The sequence below is a fragment of the Tinamus guttatus genome, unplaced genomic scaffold (genome assembly GCF_059628265.1).
Source record: "Tinamus guttatus ecotype Peru unplaced genomic scaffold, ASM5962826v1 Tinamus_guttatus_pri_ptg000365l, whole genome shotgun sequence".
NCBI lineage: Eukaryota > Metazoa > Chordata > Aves > Tinamiformes > Tinamidae > Tinamus > Tinamus guttatus.
Window position 1 is genome coordinate 248455 of NW_028288899.1, and position 26529 is coordinate 274983.

The following is a 26529-nucleotide window of genomic DNA, read 5'->3' on the forward strand; positions in this document are numbered from 1 at the left end:
CACAACACACCGAAAGCCCCCAGCCCTTTCCCACGCTGCAGTCAGGTTAACTAAAGTAGAAGAGTTTCACCACTTTGCCCCGGGACAACCAGGCGGTCCCGCCGCTCCTCCCCCGTCCATCTCTCCGCATCCCCCCCTCCTTCTGGGCCAACCCGCCGCGCGCTCCCGCCCAACGCACGGCGCCCCGGCCGCGGCTTGGCCCCGCCGGGCTCCCGTCGGCCGCGGCCGGGGCGGGGCCTCTGTGGCAGCGATGGCGGCGCCCGTGGTCCCGGAGACGGAGAGGTACCGCGGGCCGGGCCGGGTCGGGCCGCACTGGACCGCGTTGCGGGGATGGGGGCGGGTTCGGGGTCCAGGGTCCGCCGCTGTCCTCACGTGCGCCTCTGCTTGCGCGCAGCATCCGCAGGGCCGTGTCGCTGCTGAACGCCGTGGCGCCGGGCCGCTTCCCGCGGCTGCTCTCCCGCCTCCTGCAGAAGCTGCACCTGAAGGTGGGCCCGGGGCAGCGGGAGCGGGACGCGGGGGGTGCTGGGCTGACCGGGCTGGGGCACCGGGGTGCTGGGGGGTTTCGGGGTGTCGGGGGTGGTTACAAAGCGCACCCAGAGCTTGTGTCTTCTGGCTGCTCACGGCTTAAATAATGTTTCCATTTCGGTGTTCTAAGCATTGTGATCCTTACGGCTTTTGTGTAGTTGTGTTGTTCGGTTGGTTCTGACAGCTTGAGTGCGTTTTGTTTTTTTTTTTTGTGTAGCTTTGCAGTTTTGGACTGCTAATTGGTCTAAATATGGTGCTTTGTGTTGCAGAATTATTAATAATTGCATCTTAAAATATTATTATATATTTAAGTTATTATAATACATTAAGTATGGTTGCTTATATTTAAATGTACTCCATCTTCTAATATGAGTAATTTAATAGTAAAATACACTATAGATTGTATTCAAGCAGACTTTAAAAATAACTTAGAGGGAACACCCTTGCTTTAATTCTTTTATAACAACATGGACAGTTTTCAAAACAGAAAAAATGTCACTATCCAGAGCAGAAGAATCATATGTAACTTAAGTCTTGTCTTCTGTTTGTTTTGTTTTGTTTTTAGCTCTAATTTCAGTAGTGCACTTCTTATTCTTCTTACTTTTATTTATAAAAGGATTTTGCAGATGATCTGATGTAGTAAAAAGTTTGCTTAGTAGCTCCCAAATATATTTATTAAGAGCAGGGAGAAAGCTTGTTCTTGTGATGCATTTTTGTTATTATTTTTTAATATAAATCCACAGTTTCATGAATGAACGAGAAGTTCATTCGGAGTTCCAGGAAAGTGAATCACATTGTATTTTTTCTGTTGGAAAAATGATTTCCTGTGTTTCCATTTAGAAACCACTTGGCTATGTTTGTATAAAGGAGAAGAAGGCTTTTATTTTGGAAAATCTCTTTTTGGTGGCTAATAGAATGCCAGGAATAACTATTTTTGTACTTTAGGCTGAAAGCAGCTTCAGTGAAGAGGAGGAAGAAAAACTTCAAGCAGCTTTTTCATTGGAAAAGCAGGATCTTCATCTAGTTCTTGAAACTATATCATTCATTTTGGAACAGGTACCTGCTTTTATTTTACCATTATCAATTGGTAGGTATATTTTTTGTTAAACTGGAGATTTCAAAAAAATAGAATTGAAGTTAAAAAGATATTTCTAAAAATAAGCATCTGTAGTGGCTTGATATTGCTGCCTTTGTTTGCACACTTTGCTGGTCTGAATTGGACTGTGTTTGTGGACATTCCAGCTAATGCAAATATAGAAACCTGCTTTGCATAATTGTGAGAGAAATACTGAAAACTATGAGATGCTGTCTTACTGATTTTAAGTAATCTCTCCATGCAATTTTTAACTCTTATAAGAAGAATATTGTGTTATTTTTGAGCCACATAACGTAGCTCTGGCTTTGGAATGGGAGATGGCTGTATGATGTAGAGCTAGATATCTTGTAATGAAATAGGTTTTCTGTTTCTGCTGTGGTTAGCTACTCTACCGCTCAGACAGGAAGCCGAAATATTACACAGTAAATATGTTAACTGAATAAGTCTGGGCTCTTTCTTAAATTGTTACATGTGGTGTGTTATCCATCCATTTGCATAGAAGCGTAGTAGATGTATTCTGTGCATGTTTAAAAGTCTTGTCAGGAAAGACATGCATGTAGTTCAGATAGGTCTGTTACGGGATTTTGAATTTATTCTTACCATTTTTTGATTTTTCTTTTTTCTGATACAGAGGTAGAAAACAGTTGTTTAGTCAAAAGTGCACCTGGCAATTTATGATTCATTTGCTTTGTTAACATATTCCATAGCATTAAAAAGAAAACGAACTAAACAATCTTCCTCATATCTCCTAACTCCACAAAGTAAATATTAAAACTGAGATTGCATCCGGTGCATCCGGTCTGGAATTCTAAATTTTCATCTCAGCCAAACAACTAATTCACCTGTCTTTTTCACTATTCTTAATTTCTTTGGGCTGCTTCATTTATACATTTATTGAAGATGAATAGAAAAGCAGTTGAGTCTCATCTATGCATTGCTTTTGCATAAGAAAATTAAAGGCTAAATAGTGTCGATCCAAAGAACATTGCTGTTTGAAGTACATCATGTCTCTTCATGACTCTTATGTTCTGCCTGACAGACATCTTCTCTTTAGAGTACCTGCTTGATCTGTCACAGCGTAATATTTTCAACAGCCGTTTGATATGTGGTCATTTCACAGGCAACCTAAAATGACTGCATGGTCTTTGTTCCATGTTATGTGTGTGTGAGGGGGGTTATTTGTTTATTTATTTGTTTTTTCCTCCCACTTTCCTCCCCAGAACCTGTGTCTTGCCCTGAGGCCAGCATAGGACACAGAGTGTTTGTCACCAGAATTGGTACTTGCATGGCAGCAATAGCTAGCTCACCTTTCTTGGCAAACTGCACTTGCCTTTACACAATGCTACCTTACAGTTAAAGCTTTCCTGAGCAGCGTGAATTTGGAAATACTGTCCTTTCTTCATGGTCTCAGTAGACTGCAAAGCCCTGCTGTCTCTAGTGCCAACCACTTTGTCATTACCCAAAATGAAATATGTACAGTATATGCATATTTGCATTGGCTGGATGGCAGAGCTCAGAGGGTGGTGATCAGCAGTGTAGAGTCTAGTTGGAGGCCTGTAGCTAACGGGGTCCCCCAGGGGTCAGTCCTTGGTCCAGTCCTGTTCAATTTATTCATCAATGACCTGGATGAAGGCACAGAGTGCTCCCTCAGCAAGTTTGCTGATGATACCAAACTGGGAGGAGTAGCTGATACCCCAGAGGGCTGCGCTGCCATCCAGAGGGACCTGGACAGACTGGACAACTGGGCGGTGAAAAACCTCATGCAATTCAACAAGGCCAAGTGCAAGGCCCTGCACCTGGGGAGGAATAACCCCAGACACCAGTACAGGCTGGGGACCGACCTTGTGGAGAGCAGCTCTGCAGAGAAAGACCTGGGTGTTGTGGTGGACGACAAGTTGACCATGAGGCAGCAGTGTGCCCTCGTGGCCAAGAAGGCCAATGGGATCCTGGGGTGCATTAAGAAGAGCGTCTCCGGCAGGTCGAGGGAGGTGATCCTGCCCCTCTACTCAGCCCTGGTGAGGCCACATCTGGAGTATTGTGTCCAGTTCTGGGCTCCACAGTACAAGAGGGATGTGGAGCTGCTGGAGAGAGTCCAGCGCAGGGCCACAAGGATGATCAGGGGCCTGGAACATCTGCCCTATGAGGAGAGGCTGAGGGAGCTGGGCCTGTTCAGCCTGGAGAAGAGAAGGCTGAGAGGGGACCTGATCAGTGTCTATAAGTACCTCAAGGGAGGCAGTGAGGAGAATGGTGCTGGCCTCTTTTTAGTGGCAGCCACTGAACTAGAGGAAACGGCCCGAAACTGAAGCATCAGAAGTTCCACAGGAACTTAAGGAAAAATTTCTTGAGAGTGAGGGTGACAGAGCCCTGGAACAGGCTGCCCACAGAGCTTGTGGAGTCTCCTTCTCTGGAGATTTTCAAAACCCGCTTGAATGCAGTCCTGTGCCACGTGCTCTAGGTGACCCTGTTGGGGAGTTGGACTAGATGAGCTCTAGAGGTCCCTTCCAACCTTAAGCATTCTACGATATTATGATTTGTACTATTACTCAGATTCACCCATGTGTTTTCATAATTTGTCTGTCTTGTTAAGTCATTTATAATGTTATGGTTGTAGAGAACTGGGATAGTTGTACCCTTTCATCTTTTCAGTCAACTTGTCAAGCTGAACAAGATCTCTGCAGCCACACAATAGAATTGCTAGTAAAAATCTTGCATGAATGTGAAGCCATCTGTGGTAGAATATGTCTGACACAACTTGTAGAAAAGCACTTCTACAACAACAGTTATTTTTCTTTTAACAGGCAGTCTATCATAATTTGAAGCCTGCTGCATTGCAACAGCAGCTTCAGAGCATTCACCTGGATGAAGACAAAGCAGAAGCATTTGCCAGTGCATGGGCAGCTGCAGGCCAAGATACAATTGAAAAGTTCAGGCAGAGGGTTTTGACTCCTCAGAAGGTAATTTTTCGTTGTTGTTCTAAAAGAAGCTAAATCTGTTTAGCTCTGTTTTAAAGCAAGGACTGTGAGTTAAGATGCAAACTTCATGGTGGGTCAAGGGAAAAAAAATTGAAAAAGAATACCTAGTGGATCATGGATAGATGGAATCAGAGGCATTTAAGTTCTGTTTTCTTGAAGAGGTGTTCTGTGTTAGCTGACTGTTGTAACTGTTGGATCTTGACTCTTGGCCAATGCAAAGAAACATAGTGTCAGTATCATTTGTAGGTGTTTGTGAATGTGCTATGCAGTAGGGCAAAGCTAAAATGTGCATATGGACAGTGGCGGTTTTGGCTCATGGATTCTCTCTAATTAAAGTGTGTATCAACTCCTACATTTTAAAATGTTGTAATCTGATTGAATAGTGCATTTTGTAAGATATCTTAGGAAAACTTTTCTACTGTTGCATAGTCTCTTTCCTTATGTGCTTGTTAACAGTTAAAATTCTGTTTTAATGTAAGTCTGGATGGTTAATACTGAACAGTGTTAGTATTCATTCAATTAGTATTCATTCCTTTATGTTCATTCATGTTCATTATCATAATTTTGAACTTGAACAGCCTTAATTTTCTCTTTTGGTTTGTTTAAAAAAAAGTTATAAAAACACTCTTAATATTAGATTGTAGTTTAGTGAAGAAAATTGAAGTCCAGGAGAGCTTTTCCTTGTCCAAGCAATTAAATCCACAGAACAAACGGCTAAACTTACCTCACATGGTACCTAAACAGAGAATGTTAAATAAAATATCACCTATATTAGGAGCCTGAAAGTTTTCCCTCCCTTTCCCCATTTTTTTATGTATTGTGTAAATGACCGCATGATCCTTCCATGCTCTGAATATGTCTAAAATTGGATTCACACTGATGCCTTTTTTTTTTTTTTTTTTTTAATTCTTGTCAGGGGCATGTCTTGGATTTTTTTTTTTTAAACAATTCAAAATTAGGAATATAGGTTGTTCCTATATTAGATCAGAAAATCTGTTCCTTGTGTATCTTGCTTTTGGCCTGTGCCATAGGCCATAACTCTAATTGTTTGAGAGCAATTTCTGTTTTACCTCGTTGCTTGAAAGCCTCCTTCTACCCTAAAAACTGGCTATTTGTCACTCGTGAAATATTCAGTGAACCAGAAGGTTTCCATCTATATACATACCTGACTTTTGTTTTTAACCAGTTGAGTGAAACTATCATGAAAAGATATGCATTCATGTATATGTATATATTTGCATATGAATATATATATGTTTTGATCTTTTTGATTTTTTTTTTAATGGATATCCCTTTTTATTATGGGAAAAGGTAAAGAAGAAATAGTGGTTTGCAGTGTCGCTTGAGTTGGTTAAACTGTCCTTTCTTTGTGTCCATTCTTGTTTTCTTTCTAAGCTACACAGTAGGTGATTCCTCCCTCTTTCGTCCTATGCAAGTCTCTTCTGCTTGTAATCTTTCGTATTATCTGTCTCTTCTGTATCTTGCTATGCTTTTGAAGAAGCTAATGTGAATACGATATGACATGTGCTTCCCTGGAATATTAATGTTTTATGCAGGGGCTTTGTAATATATATATTTTTGTGTGCTTTTTTTTTTTTTTTTAAAAAAAATGTGTCACTCTACATCTAGTGGGGCCTTTTGCTGACCTGTCCAAGTGGTGTGCAGGATGACATAAATGATTTAGAATTTGCAGTGTTATATGAATATTTCATGGTTTTCCTCTCTGCATTTTAGTGTACACTTACGAACTCTGAATTTTGTTTGCAAAGACTTTAGTGGGAGCGTGCATGGGGTTGTTCATCTGGATCTGGCTGTGTGGTCAGTATTACTGAGATCCTACTAGCTCTTCTCCAGCATGAAAAGGTGTTCTGGAGAAAGGACGTAGAAGACATAATGCAACCAAGAAAGATCATATTGGAATTTTATTATCTTTCCAAACTACTTTGTTAAAATACAAGTGGCAAAACAACTGATCTCACCTAGCATCCGTTACTTAAAAGTACAGTATTAAGAGAAGTAGCTAGTAAATAAATCCCTTGCCTGTAGCATAGATGTGAACAGATCAGGCATTGATTTGTCTTTCATTTGAGTTTTAAGACAACATAAAATGTTAGACCATTTCATTTCTCATGCCAGAGTCTATGGGTCTTTTAGATATTCCACACATGAAGGGTGTATTGTTGAACATTACATAAAGATGTTACATTGGGTTTTTGATTTAGCAGAGTGATACAGCAATGTGCTGAAATTGAAATGCAGGTATAAATTACATGTAGGAGAATACAGTAATTGAAATACAGTATCAAATTCTACGACCTGCTCACCATCATGATGTGAGACTTCCCCAAGTCACCACGAAGGAATACGAGAGTAGAAACCAGCTCAAGCCCATCACTTTCTTCAAAGTTCTTTTGTTAGTTGTGCAGTTTTTAAGCTTTGAATTGTCCTGAGCCACCTATGCAGTCTCCCCTATGCTGGTCTGGATAACACTGGGAGATGTATCTCATCTCTGCTGTTTTGATGAACAAGCATTAGAAAAAGCATTTACTCTCGTTGATTCACTCCACTAGAATGCAGTTAGTTGATCCGCTCAGCTGGCCTAGTTATCCATGTAAAACAAAAGCCATCTTCCTGTCCCTCTTTCATGTTGAAATAAAGTCAATTTTCTTTGTAACAGCTGTTATAAGTCATAACCTATATTAATACCTGAGCTTCATGAGCACCACCTTGTCCATCTCTTCTAAGCTGTGTTGTGTTATAGGCGTTTACTGCTGCTCACAGTGTTTTGCACTCCAAATGTGGGATACTGAAGGAAGAACTGAAAATTATTAATTCATGGTCAAAACTAACTGACTGTCCAGGATCATTAATTGATAGTATTACTTATTGATTTGGTTCACCACTGTTTAGGGGAAATGGACCACTGCATCCAGTGGCCTGCAGCAATGCTTAAATTTGGACATCACTTATTATTAGGGGAAGTAATTTCTTGCAGATATTTCATTTGCGTCTACCTGTTTGTTGTGTTCCTCTTAGATCAGATTCACTTCTTGCTTGTAAATCACAGTTTGTATGAAAGCTGCTGTTTTAAAATCTGGGTATTTAAACTGTGTGCAGTAGATATAGGTGGCCAGTGTATTGGTATTGCCCAATAGCTTTGTTGGGGTGAAGAAGCAACCTGAATGCCAGTGCTACAGAACTGGTACTTCCAAGAGTACTGACTGAATGAAGAATGCCGATTTTTCTGTGGCATATTGATTGCTAAAGCTGCCTGTTAAAAACATTTTTTTTTTCTTTTCTAAACTTAAATCTTTAAATTTTATTGCTACTGAGTTGGCCATGAGGTTGTTGTCTCAGGAGAGATGAATAAAAAACATGTAGTAAATTTAAGGCTGCTTTTACTAGTGTTTATTTTCCCATTCCTCATTTTTCTTTATTGAGGTATACTCAGTCTTCAGCTGTCCAGGGTTTTTAATTCTGTATCTTCTGCTGTTGTATTGGTTCTTTGAGTCTTTATTTGTATCCTGTTATTATATCATTTCTACATTATAATAGAATCAGTTAGTTAAAAGGAGGATATTTCTTTGTTCCTCTGCAAAGCAAAGCCATCTTTTCCGTAGAGTTCTCTCTGAATTCCCATGTTTTTTTTCCACTGATCTTTTTTTTTTAGAACTGTTAGTTTAAAGAAAAAAATCACTTGTGCTCTGTAAAAGGATTTTGGTGACTGATGTAAATCTGCCTTTTGAAAGGGCAGTCAAGCCAAATTCCTCACAGACTTCTTGGACTGGAAAAATATTCATATTGTCTTTAAAATATATTTAATTAAAAGAAGATCTGGTTCTGTGTTGCCAGGCAAGAGAGGCAAGGGAAGTTTTTTATAGCATTTGTGCAGTGTTACTTAATATAATGATGTGTGGGAATGCAACTAGTGAAATTACATACCTAAAGCTCTTGACAGAACTGTCAATTCTGTATCTTGTCTGGCTGTTTGAACTCATATGGGAAAAATTCTAAAGGTAGTTATCTCAGAAATTGGTCTTCTTGCTGAGGGGTGTATATGCAATGTGAATATACTAAATTCCCTGGTGCTAAACTGTGGCAAATCAATAGAAATTCTTCTCTGAAGCATTTTGAAGTTGTTATGATGAGAAAAGAACAGGGGCACTATATACGTAAATACTTACTTATTTGGAAAAATTCTGGTATCAAGAGAAATACGTGGGTGATATTCCTCCTTATTTTGGAAAGAGAAAACAAACATCTTTCAGATTCTTGTTTGAATTTTTATTTGTCATTCATATGGTGACTAACAGGCAACAAGGACAGTGTCTTCTCTGGAGGTGTTGTCACTGTGAACTGTGAACCAGCTTTCATTATCTGGTGCCCTCACACATTCTGGCAAAGAGAAAATGAATCATTGGAAATGTATTAAAGATGTATTCAGTATGTTTTATACATACAGGGATTTATTTTAATAGATAGCTGCAGCATGACCAAATCTGCTTAATCTACCACACAGCAAACTTTACATTAGTAGCTATTTTAATCATTTACAGTTATTAGGGACAGCTTCAGTATCCTCTAAAAATTCTTATTTTGATTTACTGACTTTTTTACTTATTTTTTTTTCTATCCTTCTTTCTCCTAAGAATTGTAAGTGATAAAGGCTAAGAAGTTATGCTTCAAACGTGTTTTTAAACATCTGAAACCTTTGCTTAGTTTCAGCAGGTAAAATAACAGAATTTAAGGTTTGAAAGGAGTCCAGTGCTTCTCTTGTCCAATTCCGGTACAACACACACCATGATTTTTTCCTTAACATATAAAACAGCGTTTGAAATGGGGGCCAGTTGTAATGTCAAGGCATTTCTGCTATGACAAGGGTGTTTTAAATTTGCCTGATGCCATCTTACAATCATTGGAACTTGTTATACATTTTCTACTTGATGAAAGAGCCAAAGAACTATTAGAAATCTTTTAAGTGTTACTGCTTATGGACTGGTGCATATTTTCACTTCATTTTATTTGTCGCCCTGTGCCCATAAGTTTCTCAGGTAGAGCTAAAATAAAACAATACATTATCTTTTACGCTAAGTGACTCTCTAAATATACTAGAGTATTGGAAACTTAAATATTGATTCCAATATTTGCCATATATTCCTGTACTATTTGCTATCAAGCAGGTTACTTTTCATTTAAAATACTTATAAAAATATTCCAGCAACTAAAAATAGGGAAACATATTTTGAAGCTTAGCACTAGATTTCTGTATCAAACCCATGCCATTTTTTTTTCCTCTTTTGAAATACACTGGAACTTTTTAGCATGTTGCTATTTCTTATTTCTTTGTTTAAAATCAAAGATTTAAAAAATGTGCAGAGCAAACCTGTGACCTGAAGGTTGAATATGGGTGGGATTTATGGAGAACTGGAATTTGGTGGGTAGTGTGGTCAGGAGTACAGGCCAGATGGTTGGGAAGAAGATGGTGAGTGGACAAGGGAGATGGATCTACTGGAATGATGGAACTTGAGTCCAAGGTAAGGAGCTAGGGAGAGATGCAGAAGTGCTTCACACTACTGAAAACTACTTTTGAAAGCAGTATTGGGTATTTTGGAGTCAGATATTCAATTTGTACAGTTTGGAGATAGTTTCTCAATAATAAGGAGGAACAAAAATGGTGAATAATGTTATACAGCACCTTTGTAGGCTCTAGTCGTCATTTTTCTATACAGATATTGTGTTACGTAGTTCTTTTTTTTTTTTTTTTAATGTGCAGCCACTTCCCAAAAGATGACTGGAAGGGCACTTGGGTATATGAGAACTGTCTGTTTATTTGTTTGTTTGTGTTCTTTCTGCAGACTAGTGGGAAAAGGTCAGTTTTATCAGGGTGCTTCAGCAGAGAAAGATCCACTGGAGTATGACAGCTTTGCAAATCTGTATACATATTTGATGGTAATTATATCTCTGAGGGTATATAGGTTCTAAGTGGGTATTACTAGAGTTCTAAGTACTGCTTATTCCTAGAAGCACCTTATATAAAAGCTGGCCATCTCTGAGCAGATCATCACTTAAGTGTCTTGGAAAATAATAATCAGTCAAGTTTCCAAGATGTTTTAGGTATCTTTGGTAAAAAGTTGAAACTGCTATATGTGTTTTTTAAAATTGTCTGTTTTCCAGAATACCCACATGATTTCCTCTCCCCAAGTCTTTGGATTTTGGTTTTATTTTTCCTTTTGTCGCTGCTGCTTATATAAATTAAAATAGTTCACCTCAGTTCAACTTCTGCTAAGAATTTACTCAGTTCTAGAGCCTTTCTTCCAGATGCGATGCAATGCCACACGTTCCAAACTTCCAGCAAGACTCACAAATTCAGAAGAAAAAAAGAAGCACTGTGTATAACGCCAGCCACAAATCCCAACCCAACATGATGCAATAAAATACTATAAAGTGGCTCTTGACTGTATGCCACCGTTTGGCCCATGAGGATTTCTGAAGAACTGTCCTGTAAACAGTAGATTCTAGGCCATTCCCCTAAATAAACGAGGTGACGTATTGTATTAGCATGGGCAGACAAATGATATTAATATTACCTAGCTTGTAAATAAATCAGAAATATTTTTGAGTTTTAAGAATAATCCAGAAACTTTAACGAACTGTTACCTGCTGGAATGCAGAAGGGCAGAAGAAAACATAATTGCCATCATTGCCCTCCTGGTTTGTGTTTGTTGGTGTTGTGCTTTTCTTTCTGCCTTTCAAGCAGTAGTGATTAGTTGAAAAATTAAACACAAAGATGGGTTGTTTTGAGTTCTCAGTAGAGAGGCTGAAACGTAAAATTGGCATATAAAAATTCAGTAATCTGTTAGAAGGATGTAAATACTCTGTGGAAAGGGTATAATTTCTTGCTGTGAAAAGCCAGCTGTTTCACTGCAGACTTCCTTTTCCATGGAACTGTTGTTACATTGAGGCCTGCTTTAGAAAACAAACAGACACAAAAGCCCTGCAATATCCAGACATGTTTGACTGAGTTTTCTTCGAAGATTTTCATGCCAACTAAATACAAGTCAGTAGCAGTAACTAGGAATAGACATTGCGTTTACGCCAGTCATCTACCCTCCCCATATCCAGTGATAGAGGTTCATATCTATAGGAAACTAAGCTCACTCGTTTTAGGAAACAGGAAAAAAATCCTTCTTGATAACGAAACAAATGAACGAACAAAAAATCAGTAACTTGCGATAATTCTTTTTAAAAATGTTCACCTCTTCCCGTTTTAACATTTGTTTGCAGTATTGAGCGCTCTGTTTTTATCTTGGTGGTATCTCCTTTGCACTAACCTTGTTTTTTTTAAACAAATTGGGAGAGCTCTTTGATAAGTTAGCTGTCAAGACACGTTTTCTTGTGTATTCTTTGCTTCTTGTGTAAACTGTCTTCAGGTATCATTATTGTGTTTGGCAAAAATGCCATTATCATTACTTCTGATTTTTTTTTCCCCCAATTCTGAATGGGCTGAAGGAGAGCAGAGCCGGGACTGTAGGCTGGACAGTTGAGAGCAGCCTTCGTGTAACAGCTTCCATGCTGTCGTCTAGTTTTGTGTCACTGTGATTACACAGGTCTCAAGTTACAGTGGTGCACTATAGACCACTGTTTTGGTTAACGTACGATGCACCTCTGTCACCCATACCAGGCTGGTGGTTAGATTATTACTTGCATATCTAGGTGTTCGGATACTCTCTGCAGATGGAGGATGTGTTCAAAATTATGCGTGAAAGCAGCTACTATTTAGTATATACCTTGGCTAGTTTGATTGTTGAAACATGAGGGGAAGAACCCCCAAACTTCCAATATGCCAGAGTTCTGGATGATTTTCTTTTACTACAAAGAAATAAATGCTTCCCTTCCAGTGCAGGAGGAGTTATGAGAGTTGAACACTCATGTCCTTGTATTCATAAAGATATTTGACTAGAACAGCTAAAATAAACGTCTTGTAATTGGGGGAAAAATAGACTTGAGTGATTGCTCTTTTCCAGGTGATTTATTTCCTCCAAGTCTTTTGTTAGTTGAAAAATATTTAAGAACCTGTTGTGTCAGTGTGATATGTGCTATTATAATCATATGAGAAAGGGATTCGCTTAAGGCATCTTTCATATCACATTATCTCTCACTTGTGTTCATACCAGCTACATTGACAGTAATGCTCCTGATGTCTTAAATTGTATAAACAACAATTTCAGATTCTTCTAGGAATTTTTTTCACTGTTATAGTTGGGCTATAGTATTCCTCTCAAATTAGAGGTAAAATAGCTGATATGGGCTTAGGTTCTAGTTTAAAACAAAGTGTGTGTTTTAGTTTGTTAATATGTGATTTAATTTTTTTTTCACCTATGACTGTTGCTTTAGGGAACAGAATACGTTTGTTTTTTAGAGTACCTGTGGCAAAAGACCTGGGTTATTCAACTTGCTATTAAAGTAAGCTGACGTATCATATAGTGCACGTTCTCAGTGTTCAGCCTCTATCTTTAAAATAGAGCCTGTGTACCAGTGTACTAATTTCTGTCTTGAGGCAACCTTCTTAGTTTGCTTTTCTGAAATAGTTTGGTGGCCTTCTGTCTTTTCCATAGCAGACTGGTAGCTTTTGTGATACCTGTAAACAATAAGTCAACAAAGTTTTTCTTGGCATTCTATTTCTATTATATAGTTATTTAAAAAGCTCACAAAAATGAAGTCAATTACATAGCTTTAGGTTGTCTTCAAATTAATGTCTGCCTATCTGTGAAGGAAAGTAATTAGAAGCGCAATTAAATTACCTTAAAATGGTTCCTCTGATGGTAGTTAGAGAGTTGGATGTTGTTTCTCTGCTGTATAAATGAAAACAGCATTTTATGACTGTTCATGTTCATCAAGTCCTCTAGCACCACTAATACAAGAAGTACTGAAAGTAGTCTCAGATCTATGCCAAGATTTGCATTTTTTGAAAATAGATCGTGTCCCTCTCAAATTTTACTCAAATTAGCATTTGGGCAAACAGCCCAATTTGGCAAGATTGATAATCTCATTTTGATCTAGATCAATAAGATTTAGTATCATATATTGTAATTTCCTAAGTAGATTTCTCATGTTTTACATATCTGAATAGTTGCATCAGTGTGACCTGTTTATTATAAAGAACGCTCCTGATGGCTTCTAATTCTGACTTTGGGTCACAAACTCTCTTTTCTTTAAATTTCTTACCAAGCTATTCTATGTTAAACTTTAGCAGTTCCTTAGTAACTTCAGAGTAATGAAAACCTTCTCCTTCCTAAAAAGGAATTTTTTATTTACTTGTTTTAAAACAAGAAAGCAAACAGACAAGCCAAACACAGCATACAATGGAAGGATTCCCTTTCATGTAGCAAAAAAAAAAATGAAGCTCAAAGTAGATCTTCCAAATAGCATCAAAATTATCTCAAAAATTAGGTTATGATATATTTGTTTTTCAAAGATTACCAAGTGTAATATAAGGAGCCCTTTGGCAATATTGAAAGTAGTAGTAATAGTAATCTACATTAAATGAGATGCTTGCATGCACTAAGGGTTTCTTGCCCATGGTGGACTTTTCTAGGCTTTTTTTTCCTCCCCCCACCCAGACACTTAACATGGCAGAACACTGCTATTAATTTAGAATTACTTCTGTGTTCCCCATACCATTGTTAACAAGATTTCAGTTCAGAGACCTGTTTTTTTTCTTTAAGGTTAAATTCTAAATTTAAGAGTTTTTTTTTTTGTAGTTCTCTGCTATATAGTGAGGAACATATTTATTTCTCTTGGTAGAAACGTATATGATTATTTATCTGAAATCCAGTAATGGATAAGTGAAGATCTTCGTAATCTTTCCTGTAGCTGGTTAATTTATAACTACTTGTTGAATTGTGTTACGTCTGTAAAACTGAATAACTGCATTTGCGCATGTGTCCTGAATCGTATCAAGATTCTTTTAGTCTTGAATTAACTAAAACCCACTATATTCTATAATGGTTACATGTAGAGAAATGAAATACATAATATTTTGATTCTGTTCGGGGGAAGCTAGTTGCACTGGAAGCAGCAAGTTTTGTCAAGGGAATGGAGCTCAGGAATCTGAGTGAAATAACTACAGTTTTATCATACATTAGAGATATGAAGTGATTGGTTGTTCCATAACTGTATCTCTGGCTGTTGTAAAAACTATGATTGTGTTGATTTTATATATTAAAGCAGTGTTCCCATAGTGTGTTCTTACTGGTTCAAGGGTTCATTGTGACTCCTGATTCTTTCTGAGATCACTATTTTTAGCACTTTTCATCAAAGAGATGTCAAATCATGGATGACCCATGGAGGAAAAGGAGTAGTTTCAATGTTACTTTGTCATTCTGCTTGCATTACACTAAGTAGTAGGCTGTTTTTGCTGTATTGGTGAGTTTTCAGGGAATTAGCACTGATTTTTGGTATTTCCTTTAATTATTTTTTATGATATTGGATGACTGTCTGAAAGCTTCAGCTTCTGGAAGCACATAAATTATATTAAACTTTCAGTTTTCCATTAAAAATTAAAAGCAAGCTTCTAGCCCTTGTGGCCCTAGAGAGAGATGGTAAATGTCATCTCCCTGTATCTCATAGACCCATATTTGAAAAATAGCACCTCTTGCCCTGCTTCAGCACCTCCTAGCACTTAAAAACCCTTTACTCTTTCCCTGACTGCTTAAAAACAATGTGCCGTACTCTAGCAGTTTTGCCTGGCTGGAGTTGATAGCACTGGGGCAGACAGTTTAGCTGTTCATGTATTTTCTGAAATTCTGCTTCCACTTTCTATTTTCTCAGTTTTCTCAATGTTCCTATTTTACTTTATTTTACAGGAAAGCTTAATTTTACAGATCAGATATGTTTTCTTTTCCCACTCTCAGTTTCTTGGTGGCTTTGGTTCTGTTCTGTGCCCTCGGATTGTGGCCTTGCTATGTTTCTCTCCTGGACCTTGAGTCCTCCTTCACAGTCAAAGCTGCAGTCCATCCTTTCTGGTGGATTCCAGTGCACTGATAACTGTATGGTTAATGTAACAGCATGTTAAACACAAAGCACATTAAGTGGTGAGAGAAACAGTGAATTTCGTGGGTGTTATTCTGTGGTGTGTGAAGTCCTCTTTGGGTGAGAGACCTGGCGTGAAGTTCATGTCAGATACGCTGTGCAGAGATTGGATTTCACACAAAGCTTCCCCTGTTTTAGTTGCCCTGGGTCAGTTGTTGTAGTGCTCGTGGGACAAACCTGGAGGATTTTCATGCCTACTTATTACTGGTTTTATTTAACATCTACATTTTTTTTCCTCTTCTTGTTTCCCAGCATGCCCAACCTACCTGTTTAAGAGAAAAAATACAATACTGAGATTAAATAATTGTCAGAGATACCAGTGAGAAGTTGCAGAGCTAGAGAGTGCGTATTCAACTACACTTGTCACTTCAGTGACAGGGTAGCTTTCCTCCATGTTGCTCTCGCATTTCTAAACTGCTGATAAGAAATTGTAAAAAGAAAGTAATGGTCTACAGTAATGAAAAGTATGACTTTATTTTTGTGCTCGTTCTAGAGAAACGCTATCTTCTCCTCCCAGTAAATGCTTTTCACATAAATGTGAGTGTTATCGCAAGTTCTGGTACCATAAAAACTCTTCCTGTCGTTTTGTTTTCTATGACCTATGTTGTATCAGAAGTGGAAATAATGTAATAGTCCTTTAACTAGTAATAATTTAACAGTCCTCATATCTTCTGGAAAAACCGAGCCTTTAAATATGTACCACTTCATGGCTACCAAATACAGTGCACTGACAGAAACACTCAGAAAAGGTTAATTGGTATTTCAGAATGTTGAGTGTCCTCTAAGTAAACACGGCTGCGGCCAGACATATGTTCTAGCTTCCTTTCACGAGAAGTAATAGGCAGACAATTCTGAAGCCTTGGGCAGCAAACTTCATGTTCATCAAAACTTGTTCCCATATGGCTATATTTAAACCAGAAAGGCAAATGAATCGTATAGAAAAAAAACAGAGTAATTTTAAGGAAAAGCAATGTAAAAAGAGAATTATGGCTGCTATTCAGTTACAAATGTGTATCACTGTTCAACCATATATATTGTTTGTTCTGAGTGATATTCCTTGATAGATAGGAGTTAAAAGTGAACCAGAAGCCATAAATTTGAATCTTCTCCCTTTTGATGTTCGTGTTATGCACGGTGCAGTGTTTATCAACTACAGCAAAACCTTGGAAGTCGTCTGTCTTCCTAGGATGTTGCTTTTCTTGCTGCTGGCATTATTTTATAATCCTGGATAAGATGCTGGTCTCTCTAAGTCTTAGAGACAGACACAGTGTCAGCCCTGTCTGCACTTGGCCACGCTCACTATCCCTCTTGCTGGCTGATAGATCACGACACATATTTTTCCTGGTCGTATACCTGATCACATAACGTACAGTGTTTGTTATATAACTGGTGTATTATGTATGCAGTACACAGTGTATCCAAGATATCATATATAAATGGTACAGTTGCATATAAGCGATACAGTTTTAATGTATTTGCTAAGCTTTGGCTTTGAGATGGGCCCGTGTAAGATATTTATCATTATTCACCACTGGTCCAGTCCTTCATCCAGAGATTACTGTCCATGTAGGAAGGAGCAAAAGTGCTGGCTTCCCTGCTCTTCTTCTCACAGCCTGGCATCTCTGGGGTTGCTTTTGCTGCTGCTGATTTTAATGGAATTGTTATACTGTGAGGTGTTTTAACTGATCGGTGGCACACTTCGTTTTGCTATGTCAGCTGCAGTATTCACCAACAGAGGGTGAGCATTAATTAAAATTTTATGTGCAAATTAACTTGCTACATGGTAAGACTTGAGATTTCTCCTGTTTTTCACTTGAGAAAGATAGGTGGGTTAGTTCCTGAAAGACTTGTAGTACTGGTCTCATATACTCTTTCGTGTGTGAGGCATAGCTTGATCATGTTTGAATATATTTTTAGTTTCATCATTAAAAAGCAGTTAGAGATTTTTTTGTTGTTGTCTTTTGTTGGAAATGAGCAAATTCTGTTGTTTGAATGCTCGGCTATATTTTGACTTTCCAGGAGTAAGAATTTAAAAAGCAGTTCAGAATTATTTTTGGCATTAACAGTCCACATATGGTAGAACATACCTTACATAGATCCATTGAGTAATAAGTTACCATGCATTATGCTTTTTTTCCCTAAAAGAAACAGGTAATAAAAGTAGATGCCTCAAGCTTACCCATCCTCTTTTGCTTACGGGGAAATCCACCTTATTTGGGATCTTAATTTTGTTCTGTACATTGGTTTCAGAAGATCTGAAGAATTTTAAGTCATCATATCAGGTGGTTGCAGGCACTTTAAACTGTTAAATTTATTTGCAGGTAAAAGTCAGTGGAGTTGACGAGAATTTGCAGAGTACATATGGTATGAAAATGTTTAACATTTGTGTGCAAGACCCGCTTGGACGCCACCCTGTGCCACGTGCTGTAGGTGACCCTGCGTGAGCAGGAGGTTGGACGAGATCTATTTCTAAAGGTCCCTTCCAAACTTAAGGGTTCTGTGATTCTTTGTGTAGTGCGACAACGTTTGCTGTTACAGACCATTCATGAACATTTAAAGTTGATCTACCCGGAGCTTCTGTAGTGCCTGATTACTTCTAACCACATCTAAACTTGTGTTTTGTAGCTTGAAACAATTGGATGGCAGCTTAATCTTCAAATGGCTGAGTCCATGCAAGCAAAGCTAAAATCTCCTCGAGCTGTGCTAGAGCTGGGAGTGAGCAATGAGGATTCGAAGGTATGAAATGCATGTCTGTTGGATGCTCATGGCCTTATGTAAAGTCTTCAGGCAGCAGTTGAAAATCTTGGTCATTGCAAGTATCACATTTTTTCATATTTCTGCTTTACAAAACTATGAAACAACTAGTTAATCGAAACTGTGAAATTCTGATGTACTATCATACATGCTAAGTTGGCTGGAGGTTGTAAACTGTGTTGCCAGCTCTTTGGGCAATGAGGTAATGGAGAGACAGGAATGGAGTCATGGAAATACGCTTATTTTATGTTTCTAAAATATCTTTATAGTGCATACCTTGTGATTAGTGCTTGTTAAATGCCCAGTTCCTTGCTGCTTTCTACCATGTATATGGTTATATTACTCATCACTTGAAACTTTTCTGTGCTAATGATGTGTGTGTGTGTATATATATAGTGTGTGTACGCATATATATGTATATATCTGTATCTATATATGAAAGATGATGTAGTATGCAAGGGCATGGAAAGCGAATAGTTTGGAGATTTTTCTAAAATCTCCAAATCTACAAACTGAAGTCTTATATTCAAGCATTTTAGTGACTGGTGGTGTTTCAGTGCCAAGCACCGCTTTGAAGATCTTTATTCATATAAGCTGTATCTTGTTTTAGTTAGCATGTTTTAAATTAAATACATGAATGACTCTTCACCTTATCTTGCTAATGGAAATTGGAAAGTCTTATCCTCTGCAGTGTCTCTAACGTTTATCAATGAAACAGTCAATGTAAAAGAATTGAGGAAAAAAATTGATCCGGGACTCAATTCTGATTTCACATTGCATTTAAATCTTAGTAATTGTACAAATGTGAGTAGAATTTATGATTTCCAGAAGATTAAGAGAATATAGGGCTTTGTTGTGCTTCATATCAGGACCTGCAATAGAGTTATTTTTTAGCAGTTCACTGCAAGTTGTTTCTGAAACACATATGCAGGAATCTCATAGTATTTTATGTGCTAGTTGCATTAAGAAGCACAGCATACTGGTTCAGATCTATGACAAAGCAGCTATGAGGAAATATGAGAAAAGTGTGAGACTTTTCAAAAAGAATGTTCTCCTGAATTTCTTTGCATGTTGTTTGAGTGAATTCCCCAGCCTTGCCTTAAACCAAGATGAAGTTAGTAGAAATTTGTTGAAATTATGTAGGGAAGACTGTAGAAATCGATGTTCACATTTGCTTGTATGTAAGCCCAGTTAAAGCAAAGTGTGTTGTTACATGGATAGAGGAGCCCTTGGTAGAATGCAGTTGGTAATGGCCATGGGGACCAGTCTTCTGCCTGGGTACTGAACCTGTGATTCTACATGTTGCTGCCTGAATAAAGATGAACATTGTTAACATTTTTTTATAAGAAAAGAAAGTAATTCTATATCCTAGACATATGCCTAGCATGGATAGTTCAAATTTTAACTTTCTGTAGGTTCTGCTACGTGTTTCTTGTTCCAATTTTTTGTGGAACTGGGTGACAAGATATTTAAATGCAGAAGAATATTTGCTTGTCCATGTTTTGGTTATCTGGCTATTGGTTATTGTGTCATCAGTTCTTAACGCAAAGATAGCTTTAGACACAGTTTCCTTGATAGGGAGCTGTCTGTGATCTGCTTATAAAATACTAATTTAGGATTTGAGAACTGATCCAGACTTCAGTGGAGCAAGATGCTACTTTCTTTGCTTTGGTTTTGCAGCTTTTTTAAAGCTTTTTTTAAAACAAATGAAAAAAAAAAAGAGATAAAATTACTGTATGTGTCTCGATCATTAGAGGTATGTGTGGAAGCAGTGGTTAAACTAAATAAGCCTCCCAAGCCACAGACATCCAAAAGTGGGCTTTTTGATAAAATCGTGCGCATAATGATGTAGTCATGTGACTTTGTAGTTTGGGAAAATGGAGAAGTTATTTCCATTATGAGTTGTGTATATTTTGCTTAAACAAGTTGTTTCCTTTACAAACAGAGTTCAGAAAGTATATGTTTTTTAATAGATTCTTCTCAATGTCTTCTCATTGGTGTAATTAAGTAATAGATATCGGGATGCTTTTGCAATAATTACAAGCCTAGAAAAACAAATCCAAAAGTGGCAGTTAGTAGGACAGTAGATCAAGAAAAACATGCCGATGTTCTCACATTCCAGATACTAAAATTTAAAAATCTGGCTTGGTGTGAAGATAACTACTGAATGTTAACATCCCAGTATAGAACAGGTTTGAGATAGGCTAATAGCTGCCTACATGCTGACAGAAGTGTTAGAGCATAATTAATTTTTGTGAAGTATTTTTCATCGACTTTTTGTGCATTAAATATGAAGCTAGATACACCTGAGGATTTCCTTCCTCCTGCACTTAGGTATATCTCAGCCTTTTGCAGAGAAATTTGGTGAGTTTGGAGTATTCATTTGTAATGATTAATTGTGTTCATTTGTAACTGAACTTTTTTTTTTTTTATCCTGCACATGGTAGTTTTCGTTGCATGTGTAACACACACACAGCGAAGCGCTGTTGGAGATCTTCGCGTGTTGGCTCTTTAGGGGGCAGCAGTGCTCTTTCTCATGGCACCACATCTCCTGCTTTTGGCACGCTCTGAAACAATATTCAGCATCGCTCTCCAAGTCAGCCGTTGTGGGAAATGCAAGGTGTTTACATTTCTAATCTGCATAGAACAATAGAAGTTCGTCTTGCTCATCTCCAAAACTGAAGCCTATTAATAAAAAATGTACTGAGCAAGGTAAATGAAATTTGCCTTGTTTCTGCTTTTACTGATTGAAAGTAATTCTACTAATACACTTACATGTACTACAACTCAATTAATGGCAATTTAAACATCTCTTTGTCTTAAGGTGATGTTCAATGTTAGTACCATTGCTGTAGGACAGGTGATCAAAGACCCCTGGCTGTAGGAATGACCCTGTGCTTCATGAAATAGGAGGTAGAGGATCTCCTGCATGCTGTGTGAATGTTTCTTCATCTTCAGATGAAATGCAGAGTCCCATAATTATTATAGCTTATGATACCCTATTACGTTATAACTCTCTACGTAATATGGTAAATGATTTTTAAATATTTATTTATGACTCCTTTATTGTTTGCTGTGACAGATCTTTTGTGGGGGAGGGTATTAGGTGTTCAGCATTTGCTTATCTTCAGTCTTTGAGTTATGCTTGGCTTGGATCTTGCACAGACTTTACATATGTTCTTAGAAGTTTTTCACCACGAGCAGCTGAGCACTGGAATGGGTCGTTTGGAGAGACTGGAGTTGCTCGTGGTGGAAATTTTCGGCAGTCAACTGGAGTCGCCGGGTGTAACCCTGGAGCCAGCTCTGCTCGTGGATCGGACGGCCTGCCAAGAGCTGTGCTGATTCTTGACTGCTTTAAGGTTTCGTGGCTGGTGATGCTTTGTATTGGTCAAAGAACACCCCCAAACTCCCATAACATTAATTTAAAAATCAATTGCTACCACATGCTGCAAAGGTTCGGCATAGGTAAATCTTAGGGAAGTCAGATTTCTATGAAGAAGGCACACAAAAAGCAAGCTAGGGTGATAGGGAATATCTTTCTGACCTGCAAGAACCTTCTACTTCCATCCTGTAATTTTAACAAACCAAGAGAACAAGAAGAAACAGCTGTTCACAAACTGATGTGTAAGCTAGAGGCAGAGTATGGGGCTTTTAATTTGGTTTCAAGTTTGTTGTGTTGCTGAATTGCAACACAGCCATCTGGAGACTTTTTATGGCCTATTATTATTTTTATTGTTATAGAGTGAGTTAACCAATAGAGGGAGTACAAATTAATAATCCTGATAATCTGTGCTGCTAATTATGATGTTGATTTGCAAACAGAGACTTAGCCCCAAAAAGTTCTGTGTTTATTTATTTCAATAATTTATTAATATCTATCCACATAGGAGCACATTCTTTTCCACGGTTAATAACAGCAATTCCTTCGGCTGTCTAGTCCAAACCTTTCTAGACGGTGTGATCATTCTCTGTAGGTACAGGAGCCATGTATTAAGAAACACTACTGTAATAGAAGCTGCAGGAAAGGTTTGAGAGCATCAGAAATGTCTCCTTGTCGTTGCTGAGCAGCTCCCCAGAGCGAGGTGGGAGGTGAGGTTTAGGCTGCGAGTGCCTAAAGGCTTGGAGACGTGGCCAGCCTGCTCCGACCTGCTCTGTCTGCAAGCACCGCAACTCCGTGGTGCCCTTGCTTGTTTCTGCTGTACCGCTTTGCTAGGAAAATAGCGCCAGGCATCTTGTGTATTTATTATTGATTTAAGGTGTATTTTAAGGTGTATTTATTATTGATTTTTTTTAAAAAAATTATTTCTTTTTCTTGTTTTTTTGCACACGATCTGCAGCATTCAGACTTGAAAATCCTTAGTAAAAATTGTCTTGCCTGGCTTTGTGTCTTGATAGTTGTCTAAGGCTTCTGTTTTTCTTTTTCTTTCTTTTTTTTTTCTTGTAGCTCTGTTCCATGTATGTATTTACAGTCATTTATTTAATTAAAGCTTTTTTTTTCCTGTAGAAGGTTTTGCTTTGCTTTCTTCTTTTTTCCTCTTTTGCATACACAGTCTTCCTTTTAGTGTTTTAAGGACTTCTTCATAGCCTTTTGGGGGGGGCTTTTATTTTTAGTATGCTGAATGGGAATGCTATGCATAGACTCCATGAGAGAGTTCAGTACTTTTTTTATAAATTGTATGTGGTGGATTTTGTTGCAGTTGCCAATGCAAGAGGTTAAAGTGGTGGATGGTTAAACCTGCTACTATAATCCTTTTGACAAAAGACAGAAAATACTAGAGCGTTACTCTACTAAGGTAATCTAATTTTATGAATTTTCCCTAATTGTTTGCTGTTTTAAAAAGGGAGAAAGGAAGTGTTTAAAGCTCACTTTCCTGCAACTATTTCATCAAAATCAAAATGAAGTCTGGCTCCAGTTGAAGCTGAGATGATAATACATATGCATCATTCCACAGGGGATGCGGAGCCTGGAAATACTAAATGGTTGTTGTTATGCTTGTTGTTTATTTATTTATCAATCACAGTTTTATTATTTCCTCTTAGTTTTAACAGACTTTCTGTACATTTTTGTACTGTGGGCAAATCTATGAGTTGTCCCGCTTTCCTCAGCAAGTATGCCGTTCTGCTTTATAAGTGTGCCCCTGTGGATTTTTTCCCTGTCTTTAACAGCAGGGTAGGCTGCTAAACAAAGCTCTTATTTTAGTTGAGCTAGATCAGTCCCTTCTCCAGGCCTGCACAAGGGAGGGCAATTAAGGGACTGCTGCGATATTGGAGGAACTGTCCTGAAGTGCAAACACAAAACAGCTGTAAATTGCTGCTCGCGCTGCTTGGCTCTGATGAGGACTTGATCCTCCTCCTTCTCAGAAAACCAAGAACTTGTGCTTCTAGTTGTGTACTTGAATTAAATTCAGTCCTCTCACCGAGTGGATTTGTGAGGCTCTAGCAATTACCAGAAGAGTAAATAGGGCAGGCCTTTGCATGAATGCAAAAATGTTCAAGGAGGTGTTTAAGAGAAAAGGTCAGATCATCTCTGTTTAGAGAAGATAGAGGCCAGGATGGTCCTTGGGCTACATGACGTCAGACAGTGCAGTCTCAGTTCAAGGTCCTTTTGAGCTCTATACAGGCAAGGTTGCTGCTTTTGGCAAGGCAGATCATGGATATTGTTCTGACAAATAAAATCTCATAAATAATAATGCTGATAAGACAGCAGTCGCTGCCCTAAAAAGGGATACTGGGGAAAAGTCTTAATATTCTTAGAAGATCTAGTAAAATGGCTGAAGGATCTTGAGCATGTGGAACAGCTCAGAAAACTAAGCTTGAAATTTAGAATTTGTTTCCAGGTTGTCACAGTGCTACCGAAAGCTGTCAGAAATTTCTGTGCATAACTGTTAGAGCCAGAACTTCCAGAGTTGCAGTGCACAACAATTCTAACATTAGACTGTGTTTGCGATCTATCATGTCTGTTATTCCTGTTTAAATGCATTTTAATTAAAGGAGAAACTAAAGATGCTGTCCAGAATTTTTAAGAAGCTGGGAGAGTTTCTGTTTCCCTGGCAGTGTGGAAATGGGAGGCAGAATAACCCACGTGCTCTGTGCTGTGGGTAGCTTGACGTGTTCTGCAGGAACCAGCTCCAGATGGTGTGACTCCAGGAGTATGTGCCCACCTCTGGCAACTGTACTGCAGGGTGTGGCTAATTATCTAGCTCCATTTGTGATCTTACATGATCTAATTATCCAGTTTAAAGCAAAGGGCTATATGCAGGGATTTTTTCCCCTTATGCTTCATCTATTAATGCACAATTTACAAATAAAATCTGCGACCATGTAATTACCTGCAGCCTTTGCACCTACTTTGTTTCCACTAAAACAGTGTTCAACTCTGCCCATGTGTCTTTGTGTCATGGAATTTCAGAAAAAACTCCATCCCCATTGGCCATGTAGAGTTGCAGGCCGTAGACAGGCTCAGTCTGTAATCAGTGTTGACCTTCGTTGTTTCTTTTGCACAGGACTAAAATCAGTTTTGTGTAGTGTATAACTTTCCAAATGTCAGTCCTCATAAAGAACAGAAAAGTAGCATAAGTGCTTAGATTCTAGTTTATACTTAGTGACCCATTGCTTTGTCAGGTAAAGTTGTACATCTTCATGGCCCTTTAAGGCCTAAAAACATCTGAAGAACAAAGATTTGGTGAGTTTTTCTTGTTTATTGTATTTCTGTAGGCCACCTCTGTTCTCAAGATGCCTCAAACTATTTTTGTGAGCTTGATCTTTTAATCATTTTAGGGGAAGGAAAAATATTTGTGGGATTCACTGGCAATTCTCGGTAAACCCTAGATAGTTTTTTGCCAGAAACTCAGAAACTCTTCAGAGTGCTAGCAAATGAACTGTTGTCTTGTCTGAGCATAGTGATGGGAAATAACTGTAATTTGTCAGTGTTCCCCTTATGTACTTTCTCTCAATACTATTCCACCCCTCCACACACTTGACTAATAAGCTCTGTATTGCCTTTACAAAGGCCTTAAAATTGATGTTTCCCTTTTATCTGTCTCTTCGGGCAAAGACATGGTGTAAGAAATGGGTCAGGTGAGGGAGAACAGAGTATAGAAGTTGAAGAGGCTAAAAGGGAGGCTCTGCCTTTGGATGTAGCTCTTCTGCTTGTGCCCTCCGCTCTGCTGGTGATGCTGCCTTTGAGTCAGCAGCTCTTTAATCTGGATGCCTAAAACCAGATATTCTTCCATGTATGGGTGCATCAGAATAAAATTTTCTCCTCTATTTAAAGAAGTAGAGATTTGAGATTTGAAAAGCCTTTAGATACTGGCAAATCAATGAGTGGCATTTTATGACATTTAAATTAGGGAAAAATACTTCTCTCTTGTGTTATTTGACAGTTAGAAGCAAGCAGAGAAGAGATTAAATGTGTTTTTCCTAAAACTGTGTGCGTCTCAGATGTGTGTGGTTTTTTTGATTTTTGCTTTGTTTGTTTTTTGATGTTTCTGTGTGAAGATGTTTGGGAAGCTCTGCTGGACCACCAGTACATGCGGGATACACTTTTTGAGTACCACTGGAGATGCTGGGCCTTCTGACTCCTTTGAATGCTTAGCAGCTTTGTGACTAGGCCACTACTGGTACAGACAGAAGCACAAAGCTTAAGACCTACAAGAAGCAATATAAAATCCCTATGCAAATCCTTAACACAAATTGAAATACTGCATTCCATTCCTGCTCTCCCTGTTCCGGAAGTGTTGTTACATCAAACTTTGATTTTTTGTTTTTGTTTAAATACCATTAGTTACTGTATATTGGCAACAGCGTGTAGGATTTCACTTCTCATGAGCTTCTCAAAAGCTCATGTTAGCAGATCCCTTGGAAGGAATTAATTCATTTTTTTATTAAGGTTACTGATAATTACTACCATGGCAGCTATGTGCAGTATCAAAAGTACATGTAATGTACTTTCCTTAGAACTATTCATAAAAATGGTAGTATAATTGATACTATTTGAGATTATTTGAGAGATGTAGATCTTCATGCCCAGAAATTCCACAAATTTTGTTTCTACTTACTCGCTGGAGAAAGTGGCCTTTGTGACTTGTGTTC

General features: G+C 38.3%; 1 protein-coding gene across 1 annotated transcript in view; it reads left to right on the forward strand.

The window, feature by feature from the left end:
- Nucleotides 1-211: 211 nt before the first annotated feature.
- The window catches only part of COMMD10 (COMM domain containing 10), a 103014-nt gene continuing 76696 nt past the window's right edge, over nt 212-26529 (forward strand). The window contains exons 1-5 of the mRNA XM_088530303.1: nt 212-282; nt 395-485; nt 1471-1581; nt 4420-4575; nt 18310-18420. Coding sequence (XP_088386429.1) covers nt 251-282; nt 395-485; nt 1471-1581; nt 4420-4575; nt 18310-18420 — 501 coding nt within the window. The 5' untranslated portion in view covers nt 212-250. The remainder of the gene's footprint in view (nt 283-394; nt 486-1470; nt 1582-4419; nt 4576-18309; nt 18421-26529) is intronic.